Here is a 14,919-nt window from a genome sequence, read left to right as displayed (position 1 = left end):
TCCACACTTGCGTAACTAACTAATAACACCTTAGTTATTTAAATATCGGTCACACTTCAGTTATCGAACAGCTATACAAAGGCTATCGAATGGTCGCACAGTAATAATACAATACGATAAAAGCGAACAGTTGAATATCAACGGTCAAAGTTTTTTGTTTTACTGATTTCCATTAATTATGGAAATAATCAAACAGTACGCTTCTTTTCGTAACATTTAGAAAAATACAGATCTTCACACTTTGTCACATGAAGCGATGACCGTTTTCTGTTTTCTTAATAAAAAAGATTTAAAAGGAAATACGCAAAGTCGTAGAGATGCGAGCGTCGATATGCTGGATTTATACATATTTAGACTTTTTCCATTTATCTCATTCACGAGACAGGTTTTATTTTCATCTCTGTCTTTTTCAAGGGATCTAATCCGCGCCAAGGACGCCAGTTGACTCCATGGTCGCCTTCTTGTCCGTAAAGTCCGTTGATATTTCCTCTGATACAATCTCGGAACCAAAATCCAGCTTTCTTTATATCTTCGGCGCAATGATGATCGCTGGCATCATTGTCAGTATCTGGGGCACTGAACTGCATCCCGTCAATGCTCAGGTAGTTGAAATCTTCCATGGCGTTTCCTGAAAAAAACATCCAAAATCACGTGATTACAAAATAGAGATAATCCGTAACACATACTGTTCATCCTTTGTTCTTGTGGAGAGTATTTGAGTAATTATTCGCGATGATTTGTTGCAGATGTAATTTAATCCTGCTATGACAGTTAACGGAAAGAGAAAAGTGTGAAAATTTAGTATCGCTAATTAGCGTGCATTTTGTTTTGTTTTGTTTTTTGTTTTTGTTTTTGTTTTTGTTTTTTTTTATAAACAAAATAAATGTGTAATGCTTTGATCTCAAGCAATATGTTGCAGTAAATGTGCATAAGCTCTTATCATATATAATTACTGAAATTTCAGTAAAAAATGTACAGTTACTTACATGTAAGCTCTTAGGAAATACACATTATACCTAACTCTGACCAGTAATTATGCATAATTACTGATTTTTTTTTACAAGTTTACCGATTTGATTTTGTAAATGTGTAAAAAAATATGAAATACTAGGTGCCAAATATTTAATGAACTGACTCAATATTAAAATATGTTTTTAATTCTACTGATTTTTATCTTGACAATTAACGAATTTAACGGTTTATTTACCTCTGAAGATTCAAGTGGAAAATTAATGAATTAATGAATTGAACTGTCCTGGACCTGACACAACAAGTCAATAGAGGAAAATGGAATGACGCCATAGCGACTTTCGCCGGCCGTCTTGAAATAATTCAGATTTATTGTTTGTAAACTTTACAAACCAAATTAATTACACATTTAAAACTCAAATTTACTGCTAATATGAGATATAATCCAGATTTTTTTAAGTCCTGTTCCTCGACTGCCAGCTCTTAGTAAACGCGGCGAAGGGTTGCATGGCTAGCTTTTTAGCTGTCTTATACTGAGTTCACCAAAAGTTTTATTATGTAAATCATACATCGAATCATAAAAAAGATGTATAGTTTTTTTATATAGCTGACGAAAAGTGCATGATCTGCAGGGCCTCTGGACCAATATTTGTTGAAAGGCAGACAGAAACAACCACGGGGACTTTGTCATTTCTGATATTTAATAGCTTTTGGGTTCTTCCAAAGTCATGATCTCCGACGCATACATTTTCTCATAGATTGTCAATATTTTCATTATTTTTATGAATAATGTCACTTCTCAACATATTTCTTCATTTTACCCGAAATATACGAAAATATGGTTTTAAAGTTCAACTATAAAGTGATTTTGAATTTATCCCAAAAAGCACAGATAGGACAAATGCATATTTTACGGCAAAATATATGTCAACTACCCCCCCCCCCCCCCACCCGGTAATGTGTTGTGGTCCTCCCAATCTTGGATTGATGAAATTTTGTAAGATTGAATATATTTTGATATTTTATGTATTTCTTGATCAAAGAACTCATTTCTTTCATTATAAATATATTCCCCCAATAAAAACAAAGATTAAGAGGATCTCCGCATGATGTCAAAGGAACAAATAGAAAAATATATTTTCCTTTGCCTGAGTATTTTTATTTCAAATCCTTAAATTACTTACAAATGTATATGCAAGAAAAATATATTTTCAAACATTTTGTTTAGAAAACCGAAAATGAAAATGCTTTATGAAGTATGCAATGTATGATAACTTTCCAGGTGATAATTTACTGAAATTATTAGTATAATGATATTTTTATGTGTGTATGTGTATATCTATCTTAGATCTTAGATGTATCTTAGATCTTGACTTACTAAGAACCTAGGGTAATGGACATAGCTCTTAAAATCATTGGAATGTTTGTATTCAATCTATATTTATCTATCTCATGTGAGCATCAAAGTAACTTGGATTGATTTCAATTTGTTTCAAATGAAAGCTTGAAAGGGTTTGGTGAACTTGAATACGATACAAACATATCACGGATTTTAAGAGTTATGTCCCTTATCCTAGGTCTACCTCCTTAAATAAGCAGGGCCAGCATAGTGTTCTTATTGTATGCTGAATAACAATATCGAATACATTCCCACCCACCCCTCCATTATTCAAGGTAAAAGAAATTTCACGATTATTTTTTTTTCTTGCAATCCCAACCCTTTGAGAAAATTCACGTTAAAAGAAAAATATTTAAAAAAAATGGTTGCCTGTTGTTTCATTCTTAATGAATGATTTCTTGATAACACCTCCTTATTATAAATGACTCCTGCTTAATATTTGAGTAACTACATATAATTCCCGGAAACTTCAGTAATTATGCATAATTTCTTAAGTAGCTGTCTTTGTAAGAATCATGCAAAATCTGAAAAATGTGATACACCCTGAAAAAGACTACATATTTTTATTTTTGTAATTAAGTTGTTTTATGGGTCTATATTATGAAATATGTAATTATTCATTCAAATCTGCCTGCTCTTAGGAGATAATCAACATTGAAAATCCAGTAGATTCTATTGTATTTGAGCGTCATTTACAGAGTTATCTCCCTTAATTTTGAATTCTACAGTGCATTCTATACAATTTTTATCTCCTAAGAGCACGGGTTATATGAAAACCACATGTTGATTTCTGTTTACTATGACATTTCAAACGAAATATCAGAAATAAAAATATATAGGCTTTTTACCCATGAATCACATTTTGCATGATCCTTAGCTGGAGTGCTACTTAACATGCCAGTTATTATACATATTTACTGAAAGTTTCAGTACTTATATGTAATACTTTATTGTACGCTATAAATGTAAAAAATATACATGTTTATTGAAGAAGGATAATTTGACGTTGTAACTTCTTGAACGCTACACTGCGTCGATATGTATATTTAAAACTAAATACCATTGACAAATTTTATTCAAGCATTTTCTTGAGTAGAAACGATCAGACTCGTTTTCTGATTTGTAAAGACGTAGATGTAGATCAACATAGATTACATTACTGTGGTAATTTGATCTGTCATTTATTATTTTTTTGTATACTGTTTTCACTTATTCGAATATGACTAGATTTGGAGACGATTCGATGTTTGCTACGATGTTAAACTTAAACTGAACCAATGATGAATATGTTTCATAATGAATACCTTCGGTATATGTTGAGTTACGTCTATATAATGATATAAAAGAACAAGAAATGATATTTATGGATTATTACATGACAATTTTCATATCGGCCTTGGTATCAAACCGAGACTCTGGAATCACACCTTTGACGTAGTCAACGGCTGATATGGGTCGAGCGCTGGTACCTGGACGATATGGAAAAAGCCATGTATAAACCTACATTTATGATTTGAAATAGAAATGCATAAAATAATCAGCGAGTGTGATTTGTTGTCCATCCACCTTTTTCTACATCCTCTGCAGTTCCAATTTTTTTGGAAAAGTGTGAAGTCGAAAGTGCATGCTGTGGCTATTGTAAACCACAGATTGCTGCTACAGCTTCGACAAAAGATAGAGCCAAAAAAAAGTTTAGAACGGAGTTCTTTTTTCTTTTGAAGTCATTTTTTGACATCATTTATCCTTAATTTTAACTGAAACAAGGTTTACGTTTACAAAATAAAAGCATTCCCTCTTTTTACCTAGAATTTGTTATATATTTCACGATATCTATAGGTAGAGTGTCGTCGTTATACAATGTTAATGTCACTGAGTGAGAGTCTTTAAAAAGGATTAAATACATTTTAGATTTTGTATTTTTTTTTCAGAATTTATCGATTTATTTATAAGCCTGGCATAATTTTTTTCTCTTTTATTCATTTCTTTTGTGAATGGTCCGATTTTGATTAAGTGTGCAAAGCAATGGTTAATCCTATATAAATTTTACAATCGGTTCATGTTTTTTATTTTGGTTTTGTTTTTGGTTTTGGTTTTGTTTTTGTTTTTTTTGATAATGCTCCTATAGCTGGAGACATACCAGCAGTTCCAGAATAATTGCCCAATGTCAATCTAAAATTTGTGTCCTCGCTATCGACGTAGAACTCCGAGTATTCTGCATAAGCCTTCTCTCCTGCAAAATCTTCAAGGTCAAACCGGACCTTGAACTTTTTTTGGGGGTTTGAAACAATATAGTGAATAACATCATTGCCTGTAAACAGTAAAATGTTGGTTTAATTGATAACATTACTATCAATCTCATAGAAAGAGTAATCAAGGGAACCAAGGTTATAGCGGTAATCTAAAGAATGTAATCCAGGGACAAAGACCAGACATGGAAAACAGACATATACAACAAAGAACATAAAGTATCTAAAATCATACATACAAAGTGACAAAAGCAAATGAGCAACTCGGACTCTAAAAACTGGGAGCATGGACCAGGTGCACCGGTAGGGTAAGCTCCTCTGGTTTTCTAGAAACACCCGCCGAGTTGCTCATAAAAAGTCAAGTCCGGGGTAGGCAAACGAGGAAAGGGAAACTATGACCCATTGAATATATCAGTTTTCATGGTGCTGATGGATACACCATAACGATCCACGAGTTCATGATGATGACCATAAAACTTCTGTAGTGATGACTTCAATCTTGTAGCAACATAACCCTGTTTTAGGAGCCGATTTGTTAGAGTTCTAGCACGATGCAAAACGTCTGCGTAGTTTCGGCAAGCTCTGGCATAACGTATGAGTTGTGATATGAACACTCCATACGCAGGTGTCGAAGGGATGTTGCCACAGATGAAAGGAAAGTTGACAATTCCGAATGAAAAGTCATCACGTTAGTCGTAAAGTTTGGTCAATAGTTTTCCCTTACCATCGATTTCTAAGTGTAGGTCAAAATATGAGACTGACTTCACAGTGTCTGTAGTATCCTTTATCTCAAGTTCTTTTGGGTAGATAAATACCGCGCAGTTTAGAATTCTGTTCACGTGTTTCACGAAGTAACCTCTCATCACCAGTTGCAAAGAAAAATCGAGATCCATACATAAATTGTATACAAGAAAGTCCTCAAACCCAAATAAAAAAGTCAGTACTATTGATTTGTGGTATTTACTGTTTTGGAAGAAAGTGGTACTTAGAAATGGGTAGCCCAAACATCCACATGAAACAAAACAAATCAAAAAAGTGTGTAATGATATAAAAAAGTTTTACATCAAGGAGTAGTTTCGGATACAAAAACATTACAAAATGTATGTATGGTAAAACTGTCTAGAAGCAAATGCCTGTCAGACAGACGGAGTGAAGGACTCTATGAACACTCGTCATTGTAAAAACGGGAAATATCCGGCGTATTGTGGCACTTTAGACCAACAATCTAGAATATAGAAACTTTAATGAAAAAAAATACTTATAACTAAAGTTTCTATATATTTTTAAGACGTTTAATATTCCCATGAAACTTATATTTTTAATGGGACATAATACTTACCGACCCAATGTTCCTCTAAGACACTGCCGAAACCCATCTTGTAGTGTATCCATTTGCCATAGAAATTCTGCCTACCCTCGTATCTTCTCTGAAGCACCTGTTTAAAAACCAGCATTTACATTAAAGCATGATTCATGCAATTAATACAAAAGAAGTCTTCTCTATTTGAAATTACCCTTCTTATCCCTACATCACTGAACATATTGACATTTTTTCTTAAGAATGTAAGAAAATTGCGTTTTTTTTAATTTTCTGTCTCTGAAATTTTTCTTTGCAGTGAATTTCATGGAACGAAGGATGTTTCGTATTTTGTGTAACACTACGTCTACATCAAGCCAAGGCTTGCTTATCTAACACCAAATTTGTACTGTAATCTGGGTTTTTAAATTCACAAAAACGTCAATTTCAGAACCAAACAGAACAGATAAAAACCGGACATATCATGAAAATACCAGATAAATTGACCAATGCAATAAACGTAGACGAAATACACATGCATATAAAGAAACAAGTTAAAAAACAAAGCAAAAACAAAAATTATAGAATATAATACTTAAAAAAAACAGAAACAAAAAACAAAAACCAAGAAAACAACAAAACAAAAAAAAAAACAAAACAAAACAAAACAAAACAAAAAAAAAAGAAAAAGAAAAAAACCCAAAAATTACACACACAACACAGCACACAATAAAGAAGAAAACAAAATTTTTAAGGATAACAAAACAAAGTACCAAACAATACATAAAAATGAACAAAAATAAAAACACCATGCTATCTATTTTCATAATGTTTTATACAACATGAGAAAAAGTACAACGAAAATAAACTTTTGATAATAAACAAACTAACTCAAATACTGAGAATTAAAACGTGAAACTAAGATTGCCAGAGAGACAAAAGAACGAACTGATGCATTGATTTCTGTTTGTGTTATAGCCAGCATCCGATTTTAGAATAATTTTAGCCTAACTCACCGTCCATCCTCCGCCATCTGTATCCATGTCACACTGAAGATACGACCTACAGTTATAGTCTCCTTCAAAACAGCCCGTATCAAACTTATAGGCAAAACTACATGCATTGGATAGGATTTCTGAGCAATCTCTCAAGTTGCTTCCAGGATCTAAAAAATGTTGCAAAAAATGATACGATTTACAGGTTAAGAACTAGTTTACCTTTGTACTTCAGAAATGTTTTATTATGAAAATCTCCATAAATTCAGAAAATATCTTGGAAGGTTTTAAATGGTAAAAGCATTTTTAAATGGTAACGTCATAACATGAATTAAGTCATAAAAGGACCTCTAATGCACAAAAAGGAAAATGACGACGCCGAGTCGGTTTTCACACAAGTATTAATCTCATATTTTATTCAAGTGACCAAACGTGATCGAACGAAGCATAACGGAAGTAGCCTTCCTTTTTAAACGGGATTCAAATAACATGTTAATTGTCCTTATCTTTTTTATTTTGGTATTAAAATAATTAACATTGTATAAAATTAATCAATTTCTAAGAAAAAAATCAATCAAGTTAATCAGCTGAGGTCTTGTGAAGTAAATAAACAAACAAAAATAATCTTAATTTACAGTTGTTTCTGTTGACACCCTTACTTACATTTTATTGCGTTTTTCTGGAAAAATTCGACTCCTTCCAATGAGACGATACCTGGACAACAAATTGAGTAGTGCACACATTCTTTCTTGTCTCTATAAAAGTTAAGAGTACAACACTCCTCTGCTTCTGAGCAAAGTACAGTGCACTGCAAGACACTTACTCCAAAAAGCCGCATTATCGTGTAATTCTGATCATCTGAACTAATTATAAAGTTAGGATAATTGATAAAATGTTGAGAAATTTTATCCATTGTCATTACACAATGGATACATACGAACAAAACGAAAAACATGCATTTATAGCAACCTTCTGGCATGATTTACTCACAAACCCCCTTTTAATTAATATACCTCCATGCTTTCATATCGAAGATTTAATGGAGTTGTTCCCTGCACATATATATTATAAATGAAATTGAAAGTGTAAACTTTAAGGTTCTCCAATATCAAACGACTCTACACTTATGATAAAAAAAAAACCATTGATTTTTTTTTTGTTTTTAATTCAGAAATCTCAAAATACAATTTGAAATTAAATATTAATATATCAAATTTGTATCATATTTTTTTCAATTTAATTTTTTATCGAAGATATGTTATTTAATATAAAAATCATCGATGCATGAATGAATGTCAATGTTTGTGTTTTAAGATAGATCAAACCTAATATTTGTTGTCATAGATATTCTAAATTTTTTTCAAAGATGACATTGAAAATTTTGATAAATGGAAATAGGTCACCGAAATCGATTTCAAGACATAGAATATCCTTATATGGAATAGTCGTAATGTAGGTGATTTTGTTGACAAGAATTTGTAAAGATTCTGCACGGATCCCTATCTCTATACGAAAAAAAATAATATATTGAATGTCTTACTTCTTCTTAACTTATAAAATTAAAGCAAAAAAAAAAAAACCTCAAAGGATGAGGGTACATAAGGCTTTGTAGCGCCTACTAGAAAAATGAAATAATCTCCCTTTAGTAAACTCAATTTATTTCATTTTTAAAAATTAAAATAATTTGTTTTATCTTTGTTTTTAACACATCAAAATAGTTTTCTTTATTTTTGTTTACAAACGAAATAAAGAAAACTGTATGCGTATTCAATGAGTGTATGTTGAAAAAAGTAAAAAAAAAAACAATTACACCTTGGTGTTTTATTTTACACTATTTGTTTGATTATATAGTAACCAGTGGCCTTTTTCACAAAAAATCGTAAGAGTAAATTAGTTGTTAGTTATGACGTCACAATACTGTTATTTTCTATGACGTCATAACTTACGACTAATTTTACACTTACGATTTTTTGTGAAAAGGACCACAGATGTTAGGGTTCGGATTGTAATAAATTATTAAATCCATAAAGTAGTGTTTTTCAGTAAGTATTGGCATAATAAAAACAAGTTTATATAAAATTCGGTGATCATCGAGAGTGTTCTGCTGATATCGGAATCAGCAGAGAAGAGGGCAAAATACAAATTGTGTGTTACAGTTGCCTCTTCAACTACACGGTAGCACGGTATGAAGAGACTATATCTTCAATATAAGCAGTTAAAAGTCACCGATGTTTCTTGTGCTTAACTACAGATAGACAGACAGACAGACAGACAGACAGACAGACAGATCCCTGCTGCACAGTGTTTAATATTTTCTTAATTAGTACAATAGAAAAAAACATAGTAAGCACGTACATGTATTATTCATTGTTGATAAACTTATCATTACTTTTAGCAAAAACTAATGTATATAAAATTTACTAAGATATAAAAATGAGAAAAAAATAACAAATAACATTTTTTCATTTAAATGTATGATTGTGAATTGTACTAAACAGATGTAGGAAAGTTTGAAATAAATGCATCGATATATAGGTGTTAAATTTCTCGCCTTCAGCGGGGATTCTCGGTATTTCATCATACAATTCGTAATCTCCTACTGTTTTGTCCGTCTCTCGGCGAGAGCTTAAAACCATGCCCCTCTCGGAATTACAATGATGGGAGAAAAATAGAAGTCATGGAGCTCAGAAATGTCACACTTTAATTTTTTATCAAAATTTCTGTTTTTATTTCTGAATACCAATTTAGTGTTGTAACTTATGAAATTAATCTGTCACAATTTTCTAGCGTAGTTTTTTTTTTAACAAAAAGATATGTCGTAAAATTGACGCTACGTCAAATCTTACTCTTACGGAAAAATTTAAAGAGGGGAGGAGGTCTACTTCTATTGAGCACACTAACGCGTTTGGAAATGGTATATCCGTTCAAATGCAAAATTAAATTGTCACATTTTAAAATTATGTTCAAAAACTGTTTTCGTAAAAAATGTCACGTGGATAGTACTACCACAAGACCTCAAATGGTTCGCGGCCATGCCACGATTATATAACCTCACAATCCACAATGCATTGTCACGACTCTCCAAATCCACGAGTGGAAACGTGCTTGTCCTTGTTTTTCAAGATTTTCAAGAGGCGGATAACAGAATTTTGAAAGACATGAATTTAAGACAAACGAAACACAGGATGCAGCTGACTGAAATAAAAGACATGCACATATTCAAAAATATATCCAAAAGCTGAACTGCTGACAACAAAAAGTATGATAGGAGCGCTTGGATCCAATATTAGTTTAAACCTGTCTTAACAAATACTAAAACTACATGTAGATATTGACACTTACACATGACCTTTTTAATTTACCTGTGCATCTATGCACCCAATGAACGGTTAAACAAAGTAATTCATCAGGTAACAGCTCCAGCTTTGATACAAATACGGGTCAGTATTGGCGTATTTAAAAAAAAAGTGTACACTGAATTCGAAAGAAAGACTGGAAAATTTTAAATTACATTATACACAGAAAATTCAAGTGATAGGATTTTATACACCCAAAAATGCCCAAAAACAGTAGCGGATCTAGGTGGCCCCGCCCCCCCCCTCCCGTAGAAAAAAATGTTGCAAAATTGTGTGTGTTAAAACCTGAAAAAAACTCACTTCGTGATACTCATCGGTGATCCTGTCAAGAAATTGTTTTTTGGGGTCACCTTACCTAAAACTCTGGATCAGCCACTGCCCCAAAAAATAAACAAATATCTTGCCCATAAACTTTGCAATATCAAATACATACAGAGACATGTTTGATATGTGTACATTGTACATATACATGTATTGGAGGTTTTTTTTTCGGGAAGAGAAAAGTTGTCTTGAGAGAAGTGTTTTTAGTTTCACTATTCTTAATCATTTCGTTAGATAAATAAACGCACCTTTTTTTTCTTGCAAACATAAGATTAAGGAGAGAGTTTGATATTAAAATAGTGTTTCCAACTTTGCAGGATCATATTAGGGAACAAACCAGATAATCTGTAGAGAGTGTTCTACTGGTTTCTATATATATAGTAATGCTTATACATGTACATGTATCAGCTCTTTAAAAGCCTATCAGTTAATGCAAAAGAAAACCATTATGTAGAACACTGAGAGTTTTATGCGGATACTAAAAAACAAGTACTGATAACAAACGGTGTAATTAGGTAAAACGGGTGTTTAATTATGTGACAGTTAGCTAGGTCACATGATACATGTACAAGTTAAGTTGGACAGTCATTTTTGAAGCATTATTTTGCGTGAATTTTGAAAGGTTTTAATAAATATACATAGAGATCCAGCGTTAACCAAAAAATCCTTTTTCCTGTAAAAAAAAAATGAATGAATGCACGCTTTCAGTTTCAATCTTGTTTTGGTTAACGCTGGGTCTCAGTATGAAATGAGAATGAAAAAATGCCATTTCATTTACAGAATAGCCTTCAGGACGGTTTTTGTATAATCGTTTCTCAATTGTTACTTTTTAAATTACAAACTTAATGCACAAAATTGGCAATTCACAATATGAATTACATGATTATTTATTTACATTCCGAATTTTTATAATTTTTTTAGCAATTATTTCAGTAGAGAGAATAAGGCCTTATGGGCCCTCATCCTTGTGAAATTTATTCCTGTTACGTTTCTATAGAACATTTCCCAAACAATTATGCCCCCTTGATTAAGACTTTTAATAAATGTAGATTAATGTCATTGTGTTACAAATAATAGAAAAAAATAAAATCATTATTTCTTCATTGAAAATACGTGCTGCTTCATCATTTTGTGAGAAGGATGTTCTTTGAAATAGGAATGATCCATCTACAGTGAAATTATACATTATTATTATTAATATCCATGCCCAAAAGAAGTTACCTAGATAGGTGATTCAATTATCGGACAAATGATTATGCAGTTTCTTTCTCGGCAACTGAAATGTGGTATACATCAGCCATTTTAACAATGCTGCGCTTCCCAAAATATGGACATTTCGCAAGCCTACTTCCTGTTTACCGACTTTGAAGGTATTCTTGATAAATGAAATTTTTTTCATGACGCTTGTCTCAGCAACTGTATGTCTCAGCTAGTTGGTATTGAAAACAAAACCTCAGGTAAGAATCTTAGATTATTTAACAAGTCAAACCGACTTCTTGTTTACCGACTTGACACACAATTTCTCAAGTCTGTGAAAACATTTCATGGCACTTTTTCCTTACAACTTCAAATCACACCCATTTGATATTTTGACATTTGCTTTATATAGATTGACACTATTTTTATACTTGAGAACTACAAGTTCATGTAATCTTTGCGACCATGTTTGTTCAATAATACAATAAAAGTGGAAAGAATTACTCGTGGTTATAGGCATACAGATGTCTTATAGGTTGTAAATCAATATTGATTTACCATTGATTTTGAGGCCAATTGTCAGAGAATAATAAATGAAATGCATTTTTTTCTTTGCTTCTAAACATATCTGTATGGCAGGTGTATGATGCTTGAATTATTTATTATCATGTACTACAACTTACGATTTTGATAAATTGTTTGTCTTGGACATGAGTGGAAATGGCAACTATATTTCCTTATGGTCGGAGTTGAAAATACACAACAAAGAAAAACCTGTCATTTAATTTGGCCGGTTTTTATCTATCACATCATATTATTCATTCTTTTATGTTAAAATGTTCAATAATTTTATGTGAGATATTTATTTTTATTCGCCCTATATCTACGAAAAGTTTCTGTATAGACAGGTTTGATATTTGGTCATTCGGTTTTACGGTTTTGTAAAGTGATTGTTTTAGGTCATTGATTTTTAAAATATAATTCCAATATTTTATGACAAACAGTTTTATTTTTAAGCTCTATCGAAGCTAAATGGTGGTACTCGACTGGTTAATCACTCAATATTGATGTTTTCTTTCCATAGGTATATAGAGTATTAACATCTGAAATATCCACGCATTTAATTGTAGGACTGAAATCGAAAGTGAAATAATGTGATGCTTACGGTGCTCAACAAATACAAATATGTTTTTCTTGGTTTCTTTTTTTTCAAGTATAAATATTGCCTTGTTGTGAAGGCACATTTAATTCTTTTTAATACAGATTATGATAAATTTTAAGACCTCTGTAAAGTTAGAATGCACAAACAGCTTAAATACGATTGAACAAGGATTCGTGAATTAATTTATCCAGACAAAAAGGTAAGTGTAACCGTATCGTCCCAAACATTTGTCAGCAAATGTATAGACGCAATTAATTTGGCTAACATCCTCCATCACAAAAATGTTGCAAACAAAATTCCTCTATATTTCAAAGACAAATCCATACCAACTATATATATTATAGGTAGAACGGTACTATTTATTTCCCATAGCCGACAACAGTAACAACTTACCACTTTAAAAAATGACGGAGCTATAAGAGTAATCCTGGGACAAAGACCAGACATGGAAAACAGACATACACAACAAAGAACATAAAGTAACTAAAATCATACATACAAAGTAACAAAAGTAAATGAGAAACTCGGACTCTACTAAAAACTGGGAGCATGGACCAGGTGCACCGGTAGGGTAAGTGTTTAGGTTTAGATGCAATGTATTGAATCACCGAAATTAGGATTGTTTAAAGATAATACGTCATCTATATAGCGGAAACTGAGATTAAAGGATCTAGCTAAACGGCATTCTTTCTTTCGGATAAGATAAGCTATGAAGTCAGCCTCATAAGAGTGAAAGAATAGATCAGCAAGTAGAGGAGCACAATTTGTTCCCATTGGAATGTCGACTGTTTGTTAAAAATGCGTCCACCACATTGGACAAATACGTTGTCTATTAAAAATTCTAGCATTTTGTAGACAACTTCTGTATATTTAGAAGATGATTTGGAACAAATTACAAAGTATGAGGAATCTCTACCAAGAACTATATATTTGTATCTAGGTGTACCATCTTTTTTTTTTTTTTGAAAAACAATGATGTATAATGTTTTTAAGTCAGGATTTTAACTCGGTATTGGGAATAGAAGTATACAGTGTTGAAAAAGGCAAATGTTTTAATGCTATTATATTCTGATAATAGTCTTAAAATGATTGTCTCCAAATGATCTTTTGAATTTTTCAGGATCCACATTGAATTTATACCACTACGTGAGTAACAAATGTTGTGATAGAATTGCAGACCCTCTTTGACAGCTGTGAGTATAAAAGTTTAGAAAGAGGTTTGGTGGTAAATTTTGCAGATCCAGCTATGTGACGCTGTTTGTATGGATTCTTGTGCCGTTTAGGAATCCGGTACATAGATTGTAAATCACAATCATCGTCCTTGGTAGAGAGACCAAAAGAGGATATCAGAGATTTATGGTTTTCCACAATCTCGTCTTTGGAGAGTGTGGTAGCAGTATAGGTCTTATCATTGATATTATTTTCTACGTCTACCTCTGATAATAAACATTGGATGTAAAACGTTTCGCAGACAAAAATGCTGTTTTGGGCTTTGTCTGCTGGTACGACAACATATTTGTCATGTATAGTAGACAATATTTTTGCTACATCGGGGTCTTTGAAAACTGATGTATTATTAGCACACATTGACCTACTTAAAATTTCATGTGTTTCAAAATTAAAGTTATAATTCCAATTTATGGAGCGTGGTTCACGGTACTTTGGACCTTTAGAAAGGATATTACGCAGAGATTCGATTTTGATGATGGTTAAATACGTGACCGGAAGGACCATATTTGAATTGGGAGTTTTTGCAAGAACAGTCAGGTTGTTTAGCCGTGATGTCCTCAATCTCGCGGTTCTGCAATAGCCTTTTATAATTGAAAATTTTGGATGCAATGGGTGAATTATAGGAACATGAAATAATTGGTATGGATTTGTCTTTGAAATATAGGGGAATTTTGTTTGCAACATTTTTGTGATGGAGGATGTTAGCCAAATTAATTGCATCTATACATTTGCTGACAAACGGTAATG

General features: G+C 32.2%; 1 protein-coding gene across 1 annotated transcript; it reads right to left on the bottom strand.

Annotated features, from left to right (window-relative positions):
* Positions 1 to 374: 374 nt before the first annotated feature.
* LOC148606602 (angiopoietin-related protein 7-like) lies at positions 375 to 9,542 on the bottom strand. Its single transcript, XM_088546136.1, has 5 exons — positions 9,458 to 9,542; positions 6,928 to 7,076; positions 5,954 to 6,050; positions 4,506 to 4,676; positions 375 to 628 (listed from the first exon to the last, which is right to left on the bottom strand). The coding sequence occupies exons 1-5, from the start codon at positions 9,540 to 9,542 to the stop codon at positions 375 to 377; spliced, it is 756 nt and encodes a 251-aa protein (XP_088402262.1).
* Positions 9,543 to 14,919: the final 5,377 nt, after the last annotated feature.

The sequence above is a fragment of the Perna viridis genome, chromosome 9, assembly GCF_037379345.1.
Source record: "Perna viridis isolate PV_CMFRI_1.1 ecotype Kerala chromosome 9, ASM3737934v1, whole genome shotgun sequence".
Classification (NCBI taxonomy): Eukaryota; Metazoa; Mollusca; class Bivalvia; order Mytilida; family Mytilidae; genus Perna; species Perna viridis.
The sequence above is the reverse complement of the archived record's forward strand: the minus strand, read 5'-3'. Positions and strand labels throughout refer to the sequence as shown.